Below are 11,662 nucleotides of genomic sequence, written 5' to 3'. Positions count from 1 at the left end.
GTTGCACGATGTGTGGCAGGGACCCTTTCTTTGGGCATCCAGCACCAGCAGTTGAGGTGCTAAGAGGAGGTCTGCTTCTGTACCAACCACTCCTGGAGCAGCTCGAACCCTTTCATACGCTGCCAATATCTCTTTTTCAGTTTGAACAAAGGGGGCTTTGCATCCTCTGTATCCCCGACTCCAGCATCGTGAGGAGTACCTAGAACATATAGGAATTTACATAAGACAGCCATGAGAACAACCAAACAACACGGTGTCCAGCGTCTATTTAACTAATATAATAAATGCACATCACATATTCCTTTTAGAACGCTCTGGTCAGATCTGTCATTATCTCAACCCTTCATACCCACATTGGGCACCAAAAGGGACTGTCCTGGTTTAGCCTCAGACAGCAAAAACTCTGTGCCTGGAAGGATCATGGACACATCTTGATCTGCATGGAAACTATGATATGGCACATGGCAAATGAGAAGGTGATTGGTGACAGCCAACATGCCTTCAATAAGGGAAAATCATGCCTGATAAATACGATGGCCTCCTACGATGGTGTTAACAGCATTTGTGGATAAGGAAAGAGAAACTGATATCATCTACCTGGACTCGTGCAAAGCATTTGACACTTTCCTGCATGACATCGTGGTCTCTAAATTCGAGAGACGTGGATTTGACAGGTGGATCACTTGGTGGACAAATAACTGGCTGGATAGCCACACTCAAAGGGTTGCAGCCAATGGTTCTATGTCCAAGTGGCGAGCAGCGATGACTGGTGTTCCTCAGAGTTCGGTACTGGGACCCGTGCTGTTTAACATCTTTGTTGCAGACATGGACAGTAGGATTGAGTGCACCCTCAGCAAGTCTACTGATGACACCAAGCTGTGTGGCACGGTCAACACGCTGGAAGGAAGGGGTGCCATCCAGAGGGACATAGACAGGCTTGAGAGGTGGGCCTGTGTGAACCTCATGAAGTTCAACCAGGCCAAGTGCAAGGTCCTGCACCTGGGTCACGGCAATCCCAAGCACAAATTCAGGCTGGGTGGAGAATTGATTGAAAACAGCTCTGAGGTGAAGGATTTGGGGGTGTTGGTGGATGAGAGGCTCAACATGAGCTGACAATGTGCGCTGGCAGCCCAGAAAGCCCCCACATCCTGGGCTGCATCAAAAGCAGTGTGGCCAGCAGGGCAAGGGCTGGGGGGACTCTGCCCCTCTGCTCCGCTATGGTGAGACCCAACCTGGGGTACTGTGTCCAGCTCTGGACCCTCCGAACATAAGAAGGACATTAACCTGTTGGAGTGAGTTCAGAAGAGCACCACAAAGATGATCAGAGGGCAGCTCTGCTATGAAAATGTGTTGAGAGAGTTGGGGTTGTTCAGCCTGGGAAAGAGAAGGCTCCGGGGAGACCTTATAACAGCCTTCCAGTACCTAAAGGGGTCCTAAAGGAAAGCTGGGGAGGGATACTTTATAAGGGAGGGGAGACATAGGATGAGGGGGAACGGTTTTAAACTTGAAGAGGGGAGACTGAGATGAGATCTCAGGAAGAACTTCTTTGGTGTGAGGGTGGTGAGACCCTGGCCCAGGTTGTCCAGAGAAGCTGCCCCATCCCTGGAGGGGTTCAAGGCCAGGTTGGAGGGGGCTTTGAGCAATCTGGTCTAGAGATTTATGGGTTTAGAAAACACTAAACTACTTTAATGAAATAGTAACAAAAAGATAAAAAGGAAATAATGAAATAGATACAATGTATACAAATATAAAACTATATCAAGTTTCCAGGAAGATGTCACCAGCAGGCACTGGGGAAGTTCCAGACTGGACTTGGTGATGGATGGGAACCGGATTCCGGATCTTGGTTCATGAACCCACAGATTGGGATCAAAGGTAGACAAACTGATAAGGTCCTCCTCAGATGTCAGTCGCTGAAGAAAGCCATTGAAGAACCAAGCTGACCCTTTGGTCCCTCCGCTTTTACATCTGAGCGTGGAATATGGGATGGACTACCCTGTTGGTCAGCTGTGGGTCACCTGGCCTGTCCCCACAAGTGCAACCCCTCCCTGGGTTACACGACTGAGTCGGCTGACCCTGACTGGCACAGCAACAAGTAAGAGCAAGAGCCTTTCTCACTGGACAGAAATTTAGCTCTGCTCCACCCCAAACCAGGGCAGCCAGGCAAGGTGAAAAGCTGTGTAATGTCCTCAGTCTCTACAACATCTGTGCCAGAGGTCAACCCGTACCCTTTGGGGTCTTTAAAATACCCTCTCCCGAGGTAGTCTATGCCAAGGATGCACGGAACATCTGGGCCAGTCACAACAGGGTGCTTCTCCCATTTATTCCCAGTTAGGATCATTTCGGCCTCCAATACAGACAGCTCTTGAGCCCCCCTTGTCCCTCAAGAAATAGTGACAGATTCTGCCCCTTTATGATTTGATGGCAATAGCACCTGTGAATGTGAATAGCAACCTCTGAATGGCACCTTTGTCCACCAGGGCTTTATACTTTTGTTTCTCTAACATGCCAGACCATCGAATCCATGCAGTCCAATAAAATCAGTTGTCCCTCTCCTCCTCCTGGCTGGAGGCAGGGCCCCTCTAATATTGAGCACAGTACCCATGATTGGCAGATGAGTTCCTGTGTGGACTGGGGAACTCCTCACCGTAGACCGGAGCAGCCATCCTCCTGGCAAAAGTCTTCTATCTGTTTTACCTTGCAGCTCACGTACTCACACTTGTAGGACAAGGTAGGTTGTCCATCCTGCTTCCTCATGTCCTCTCCATATCCAGAGAAACAGGACCACCGGCCACTTTGTGGCCTGATCTGTCTCTCTTGAGCCAGTCTCGTAAGAGGGTGTCTACTCCTAACAGCTGGTATGTGGCTCCATGCAGGGGAAGAGCGGGACCTTTCCTCCATCCTGGACAGTTTATCGAACAGTTTATCAAATAATTCCTTGGTTTCCTCAGTCATTTTCTCAGTGTTCTCGACCATCATTCCCTGGGTTTTCTCAGCCAGTTTTCCCATGGCTGCAACAACGAAGGGATGAGAGAGATTGTCTTCATACTGTTGTACGCTGTCAGCCACTTCATTTACAGTTGGTGTCTCAGCATCAGAACCTCCCCAGACCATTGTTTGCAATGTGTGGGAATACCTTGGTGGTGCACTCTGCACAAACTTCCGCAACATAGGGCACTGCACGGCATTTCATCAGGGTCTGTAATCACTTGCCAGTCACTATAAATCGCCTCTCGCACATCCAGTTCTCTCAGGCACCTTGTTGATAACTCCGTCTCTGGCCAGGTTTCCCAACTGCCTGGCCTCTCTACCATCTCAGTCTATGGTATTGGCCTCGTTATGCCAGTGTCAGAGCAAAGAGGAGATAGGTCTCACCTTCATGACAGCTGAAGTCCTTTCTCATATTTTGCAAGTCCTTCATAGATAAGGACTGAAATATTATCTCTGTGTCTGAGTCCTCCTCCTGCGCTGACGCTGCCCAAGGAGGACTCTCTCCCTGATCTGCTTGAGAAGGACCCTTTCCCAGATCTACTCTAGAAGGACCTTTTCTTTCTCTGTTTTATAAGGATCCTTTTTTATAAGGATCCTCTCCTGGATCTTCATCAGAAGAATTCCCCCCATGGTGTCTGGCTTCAGCTGGTCTTTGTCATAAGGGGCTGGGGAACAAACTGACCTCTTGTTTTGCTTCCTGGTCACCAGAGAAACTTGTACCAGTACTGATAGAGTTGGAGTAGCAGCAGTACTCGTTGCCAGAGCGGTTGGCACACATGGTGCTCATTGTTGAAGGTGGAATAGCTTGTGCTGGTACAGGTGGCAGAGTGGCTTGTACCAGTACAGGCATCGGAGTGGCTTTTGCTGGTATGGGTGATGGATTGGCTTTTGCTGGTAGGGGCGGTGGAGTGGCTTGCCAGGTTTGAGTAGCAGCACTGAGTGTCTTACACTTAGTCCTGCACCAAGGTTTAATAAGAAACCACTCCCTTAACCCACTCTCTTCCTCATGCCTGCCCTTCCCCACTGCTTATCCTGACATTGCAGAGCCCTCATTAGCCTGTCCATCCTTTGCTTTCACCTTATTGTGAAACTCCATCCATTGTGCACCCAACACAAGGCACATGGTGTCCCTGGAGACCTCTTGCGCTCTCCTAGTGGCTCCTGATAGCTCCCTGAAGGCCATGAGTCTGTCAGTAGCCACACAAAATAGAAAACAGTCCCCAGAAGATGCCTCTTGACCGTTCAGGATCTCCAGTGGCACTGGGCACTCACAGGTCATGCTCAGTCCAGTCCTTATTGCCTTACACGACACCCCATGCCCTCATCCATCCCTCTAGTCCATTCAGCCCCCAAGTGTGGGTTAACAGGATTGTGGAAGAAGCAAAGACCAGAAGAAGGCATAGAGTAAGCAGGAATACTGGCAGAGGATGGCCCATGAGCAGCGCCTAAAGACCCATGAGCAGCGCCTAACAACCCTACTGATCGAGGGGAAATCCGCCCGTCTGGCAGTTGGGGGTTGCAAGGGGGTGTCGGTTGGGAAAGAAGATAACGCTGATGGACTTAGTGATCTGAAAGACTATATAAGCTAGGTGTTTGTTGTAATAAACGACTCTGGTTGAAGCCCCGACCTGAGTCCATGCTCTTCATACGCTACACCTGCACATCATCAAGGCCTTTTTCGGCTGCAGTTCCCTGTGCGTATTCTGCAGTTCAGCGTGGGAAAAAAACGCACAAGTTTCACCCATGGCACTGAGGAAATCCCCTTTTATTACAAAGATGCCACAAAGGAGGTCAGCATTAACATGGTGTTACAGAATGTCTCTGGGTCAGACAGACTGGGTTAAACCTCTGAAGACATAGAACAAAAGGAAATATTTGTGTACAGAGAGGTTTATAACCAATACAATGACCACAAGACAAATGTTGCCCGAGATAAATATGAGGTCACCTGTGAAGAGAGATGGAAGACTTATTCCTGCTGAAGTACACTGGCAGAATCACTTTCCACAGGGCATCCTTGATCTCCTTGTTCTTCATGCTGTAGATGAGGGGGTTCAGTACTGGAGGCACCAGTGAGTACACAACAGCCACCATCAGATCCAGGGATGGGGAGGAGATGGAGGGGGGCTTCAGGCAGGCAAATGTGCCAGTGCTGATAAACAGGGAGACCACGGCCAGGTGAGGGAGGCACGTGGAAAAGGCTTTGTGCCGTCCCTGCTCAGAGGGGATCCTCAGCACGGCCCTGAAGATCTGCACATAGGACACCACAATGAACACAAAACAACCAAACACTAAACAGACAGTAAGCACAAGAAGCCCAAATTCCCTGAGGTAGGAGTGTGAGCAGGAGAGCTTGAGGATCTGGGGGATTTCACAGAAGAACTGGTCCAGGACATTGCCCTGGCAGAGGGGTAGGGAAAATGTATTGGCCGTGTGCAGGAGAGCATTGAGAAACCCACTGCCCCAGGCAGCTGCTGCCATGTGGACACAAGCTCTGCTGCCCAGGAGGGTCCCGTAGTGCAGGGGTTGGCAGATGGCAACGTAGCGGTCGTAGGACATGATGGTGAGAAGACAGAGTTCTGCTGACATTAAAAAAACCAACAGAAAGACCTGGGCAGCACATCCTGCATAGGAGATGGCCCTGGAGTCCCAGAGGAAATTTGCTATCAATTTGGGGATAGTGGTGGAGATGGAGCCCAGGTCAAGAACGGAGAGGTTGAGGAGGAAGAAGTACATGGGGGTGTGGAGGCGGTGGTCACAGGCGATGGCGGTGATGATGAGTGCGTTTCCCAGGAGGGCAGCCAGGTAGATGCCCAGGAAGAGCCCGAAGTGCAAGAGCTGCAGCTCCCATGTGTCTGCGAATGCCAGGAGGAGGAACTGGGGGATGAAGGTGCCATTGGACATTTTCTTGCTCTAGGAATAGGGGCTCTGTTGGAGGAGGAAAACATTTGAGAAAAGCCTATTCAGTTTCTCATAGAAACCTCCAAAACTTCCCCTCCCTTTTCAGGAAGACCTCTGGCAGGTCCCTATCATTAGTTGTGGTTGATGCTTGCTGAGGGTGCCACTGGGAGCAGGGGGCTCTGCTGTGGGCTTTAGAGGATTCAGTCTCTCCCGTACTGCAATTGGTAACTAGGAAGACGGGGTGATCTCAGATTAAATCCACTTTTGACATCAAAGAGCTTTGCAGCATTGTCACTCCCAGTTCACCCAAATGCAAAGCAGAGCCGAGGGGACTATGTTTTGTGTATTTTGTTCCGGTTGCCCCAACACGGTGGAGGAGTCTCCGAGTCCTTGGCACTCCTGTTCTCCAAGTGAAATCTTGAGGGTACTGAAAGGCAAAGGGACTGTCCCTAAATGCAGAGTGAGGACAACTGGACTGTCCTTTAGGCCTCGTCTCAGCTGCCCTGTGCTGGCCCCTCTTTGAGATGCAAGACAATAACACCCAGGTGTTCCCCTACAAGAAACAAGATACTGCAGAGGAATCCAGTTTCCAAGTGCAGATCCCCAAAACCCTCATCCCATCTTGTCATACCTGAGGAGGATCTCAGCTCTCCCCTCCCAGCCAGAGAGGACACAGAGGGCTCCTTGCAGCTGCCCACATTGAGCCCTCCAGCAACATCTCCTTGGCCTTAGCTCAGTGGTGTCTTCTCTGTTGGACACTTAGAAAACACAGAGATGTCATGGGACAGTTGTGACCTTCTGTATGGCAGCATGCAGCCCAGCAGGGCCACTCCAGGGAAAGAGTCAAGTGTCTTAAAGACGGGGTGGCCTGAAAGGTCTCTTCCAGCCTGGCACACTGCAGTGCTGAGCCCCAACACTCGGGAGAAGATTTGGTTGTTTTCCCTCCATGGAAAAATCTGCATGGGAGGACCCACAGTGCTGGTGTCCCAGCTGAACCTGAATCCCCATCTCCCGTTTTGTTGGTCGAGCTGCCTGGAAGGAAACTGATGGCCAGGTGTTTGTGACACTGAGGGTGGGGGCTACACTGTGCGGAAGAGGAGACCTGGGAATTGCTCCAGGGAAGGGGCCCGCACTGCAGGAGATGGCAGCGAGGACCCCGAATCTCCCCTCCCACCACATTTCTGCAATCTTCTCCCTCTTCCTCTCTGACAGTGTCTCTGCCGCCTGGAGCTGTGTCTGCCGGGAACCGCTTCTCCGTACCCAAGTCTCCTCCCTTTCAGTGCCCACAGAAAGAGAGCCCCATCCCACCCGCTGTGTGCTCAGCTCTGTCCTGCAAACACCTCCTGGCAGCAGGGACCTACTCCAGGGCATCTCTGTCTGTGCAGCGGCTAAGGAGCAGCTCAGAAAGCTCTTAAAGAGAGGGGGTGACCCCATGGCTTCTCAAGAGTGGAAAAATAAATTCCCATCTTTGAAGTGGGCTTCAAACCCAGCCAACCATGAGGACTAATCTCAAAGCACAGACTCCTTCCCTTTCAGGTAACCCTGACTTTGACCATCCTCTTGAAAAGTTTCCTTGGAAATGACCTGGGGGTGATCCCCAGAGGTGCAGGGACCCTCTGCGGAAGGACAGCCCTAGGCACCCCTGGCTGCACGCCCAGCTTTGTACCCCTGCAGTCACTCCCAAGACAAGGAAACCATCATTCCCTCTCCCACTGAAGTGCAGCAGGGAAGCCCTGCTCAAGAGCAGTTCCTCCTTCTCTACACTAGAGAAACTGCGAGACTCCTCCTGCCAGATCCTACAGGCTGTGGGATGAACCAGGTCTAGGATGTCCCCCCAAGAACACCAAATTCAGTACCCTGCAACCCTAAGCCCTGCAGACTTACCATGTAGAGGTCTGTAAAGATTTCTCCCCCAGTGAGAGCTCAGCCAGCCTCCCACTCCTAGAGTGCCTTTAACCTCTCTGCCTTGTTCCTCTCACCTCGAAACCTGCAGGCTGTGCCCTCAGCCCTGCTGCGTTTTGGGCAGAGCTGTCTCTCCGTGGTGCTGCCTGGTTACCATGAGCTCCCTCCATCCCAGGAGCCCGGCCCAGCTCAGCAGCAGAGGACCAGCCCAAGGCAGCTCTTTCTCTGCCTCCTCTGGGCTCCCTGGAGGTGTCCCTGGGGCTCCAGGGGAACCTGCTGTGGAACAGGTTGAAGTCATCAGTGATGATGATCTCATCAACATCAATGATTCCCATCTCTGCACAGACACTTCTTTCCACCAGAGGTATTTCTTGTATTAGGAAAAGATTTGGGCATGAGAATCACCTTTTCTTATCCCATCATTCGACAGGACACAAGGAAGACTACAGCAAAGGATCTAAATTCTCCAAGCTGGGGGGAGTGGGGGTGGGATGTGTCTTCAGTGGAGTGAATTTAGAGATTTCATTCTGAGTTTCTGGTCCCAGGGCTAGAAAGACATTCAGCAATCTTTTGTCTGTGTCATGACTCTGCTCTGAAGCAAAGCCTTTGCACACACAGGGTCTTGGACACCTCGTACCAAGTTTTCTTCTGGCAAATATGAGCTCCCCTGTTCCACAGCATATGTGCTTCAGCCCTGATGTGCCTCAAAGCCCTCAGCCAGGGGCACAGACAGGATGAGCTGGAGCCGTTACTGTTGGAGACAGAGCTGTGATACTGATGGAATAAACTGCCTAGGCGTGGCGGCAGAGCTCAGCACAGCCGGTCTGCAAGGACATCATCTTCCAAGCACAGCACTAGTCCAGATCAAAACTCGGTCTAAACCTGTAAGGATATTCAAGGGCACCATAAGGAGTGTTTACTACATCAGGAACGGTTCAAGAAGAAACAAAGATACTGTGTGGCCATTGCTGAACTGAATAAGGGATAGAGGTGAGATGTCCTCTTGCCCTCTGTCTTCCCCAGCAAGGTCTCCCAGCCCTCTGTGACTCGAGGCAGGACTCTGAAGGAGAAAAGCCAGCAGTGGACGGGAATCAAATCAGGGGTCACTTGATTTGCAATCTATCAGTCTATGGGACAGGAGGGGCAGCATCCCAGAGAGCTGAGAGAGCAGGCCACTGTCACAGTGAGGCCATTCTCCATCATCTTTGAAAGGCCATGGAGGCTGGGAGAACTCCCTGATGGATGGAAGCACACACACATCGCAAGCGCTTTTCAAAAAAGGCCAATGCATGAGCAGTGCAACTAAAGGCTGTGCCCCAGAGTGTGTCCAGTCACATCCCATTTCTGGGCATCTGAAAGAGAAGGTGATTGGATTTACCCAGGGCAGACTGTACCTGGCCATCCTCTTTGCTTTCTCTGATGAAAGGACAGGATTGCTGGACTGAGGGAGAACAGTGGTGGTCTGTTACCTGGAAGTCAGCAAGGCTTTCAGCATCATCACCACCCCCACCACCACCCTGGGCGGGGTCCAAGATCGGACATTATGGTCAGCATCGGTGTTTAAATAGATGGGTAAAAATCAAGCTGGATGGTTGGGGTTGGAAGAATGCTAGAGAAAGGGAGAAACTTTTCAATCATGAGGATAGTCATGCACTGGAAAAAGGGAGTGTGCAGCAGCTCTGTCCTGGAAAGTAACCAAGATGCGTTTGGATAAAGCCCTGAGTAATCTGCTCTGACCCTGCTTTGAGGAAGAGGTCGGTTGAGCCACCTCCCAAAGACCCTTCCAGCATGAACAAGGCTGTCCTTCCTCCTCCTTCATGTTTTCAATTGAAGGAAAGCTCTCAGGTTCTCCCTGATCACAGAAATCATTCACATCAGGTGCAGGAGTGCTTTACACATAGCCCCCGAGTGCCCTGAGCACATCTTTGGCATCCCTTTTCATTTGCCCCAAGCCAATTTCTTCTTTGTCACTGTCCTAATACCCTTCTAAAGGAACAGCCCACCTTGTTCATCCTTTCAGAGCAGGTTGCTCAATAGGTGTCGGCGTCCATGTACAGAGTCTGCACATCAGCCAGGCATCAAAGCCACCGTTACAGAAACATAGACAAGACACTTGGCCAGTTCCTTGAAACCAGGAATGGGTGTGCCATGGCACCAGAGATTCCTGACAACACCTAAGCTTTAAGTGCAGAGAAGCATGAGTCCTCACCAGGTGTCCTGGCCAGTCTCCTGACCCATGTGGTACTTCAGCCTGTGAAGAGAATCAAAACACACTTTTTGACTGCATTAGTTCCGTTTTACATGCTGACACGCAGGGCAGAGGAAGAGGGCACTGAACTGGAGGAGGTTTTGAGAAACATGGTCGAGTGGGAGGTTTCCCTTCCCACAGCAGGGAGGTTGGATCAAGATGATCTTTAAGGTCCCTTCAACCCTAAACCATTCTATAGTCCTATGATTCTATATGCAGTGGTTTTTCAGAATGTCTGCTCCAAGAGGGGAAATATCTCAGCCTGCAGATGGAAATAGGTGAAGCTGAGTTGCTTCAGACAGTATTTGATACACATGCAATACCGAAATGTTGTGAAGGTGAGTGGGTGTGCAAGAAACAGGAAAACTGCCCCATCTGATGGAGCTCTGCAGGAGGAAGATGGAGCCGTACATGACATGAGGAGATACAAGTGGGATGAGCACAAGGAGAAGACTTTTGTAGGGAAAGCTGTGCAAGGGAGCATCCTGGCTTCACCCAGGTGAGAGCAGAGACCAGGCAGTGTGCTGAAAGGATGGGGAGAAGTGTCCTGGGTTAAAAGAGTGGGGATGGCAGAAGGCCAGAGAGATTGTGAGCCCAGTGAAAAAGCTTAGGTGTTCCCAGGAATCTCAGGAGACATGGGATACCCATTCCTGGATTCAAAGATCCAGTCAAGTGCCTCCTCTCTGTTTCTGCGATGATGGCTTCAATGCCCGGCTCATTTGGAGACTCTGGACATGGATTCTGACATTTGCTGAGCAACCTGCCCTGAAAGGGTTAACAGGACAGGCTGTTATATTTGGAGGGCAGAAAGAGAGTAAAAGAGAAGAACTTGGCTTTGTGCAAATGAAAAGGGAAGCAAAGGATGTGGTCAGGGCTGTTTGGGGGCACCTCTGCAGGAGCCCAGCACCTGATGTGAATCACTTCTGGGGTCAAGGAGAGCCTGAGAGCTTTCCCTAATTTGGAACCATGGAAGGGAAAGGAGGACAGCATCATTCAGGCTCAAAGGGAATTGGAGGGTGTCTTGACCAACCTCCCATTGAAAACAGGGTCAGACCTGAAGAGTCAGGGCTTTGTTCAAAGATGTCTGGATCCCTTTCCAGGACAGAGCTGTTGCACGCTCTCTGGGAAACAGCTTCCAGTGCTTGACTATCCTCATGCTGGAAAAAGTTCCGCCTTATCTGGCTTGACCGTCCCTTTTCTCAGCCCATTGCCTCTTGTCCTTGATTCTTCTACCATGGATTTGACTCAGGCTCAGTCTTCCTGGTAACTGTGCAATGCTGCTCCATGTTCCCCCCAAGAGCTCCTCTCCTCCAAGCTGAACAAGCCCAGCTCTCTAAGCCTCTTCTCACAGTACAAGCTCTGTCAATGTTGGTGTCCCTCCACTGACCTGGCTCCACTTTGCAAGGTCTCTCTGGCACGGTGTGGTGTCAAAACCTAGGGAAGTATTCTGGATAAGGTGTAACAAGTGCTGAGCAGACTGGCTGTGCTCCTGCAGCTCAGGAAGCTCTTGGCCACCTTTGCTGATGGCTCGTGTTTTACCCAATAGAACCCAAGGGCCACCAGGGCCTTTCCCGCAGAGCTGCTGCCCACCTGGGCAGTCCCTGGTCTCTGTCATGGCAT

General features: G+C 50.9%; 1 protein-coding gene across 1 annotated transcript; it reads right to left on the bottom strand.

The window, feature by feature from the left end:
• Window positions 1–4,935: 4,935 nt before the first annotated feature.
• LOC141478867 (olfactory receptor 14I1-like) lies at window positions 4,936–5,895 on the bottom strand. The gene has a single exon (XM_074167810.1). The coding sequence runs from the start codon at window positions 5,893–5,895 to the stop codon at window positions 4,936–4,938; it is 960 nt and encodes a 319-aa protein (XP_074023911.1).
• Window positions 5,896–11,662: the final 5,767 nt, after the last annotated feature.

Source organism: Numenius arquata, unplaced genomic scaffold, assembly GCF_964106895.1.
Source record: "Numenius arquata unplaced genomic scaffold, bNumArq3.hap1.1 HAP1_SCAFFOLD_45, whole genome shotgun sequence".
NCBI classification, from domain to species: domain Eukaryota; kingdom Metazoa; phylum Chordata; class Aves; order Charadriiformes; family Scolopacidae; genus Numenius; species Numenius arquata.
This window is presented reverse-complemented; position numbering and strand designations above follow the sequence as displayed.

Excerpts from the sequence above, each read along its gene's own strand:
- LOC141478867 (XM_074167810.1), bottom strand. The coding sequence starts at position 5,895 with ATGTCCAATGGCACCTTCATCCCCCAGTTCCTCCTCCTGGCATTCGCA.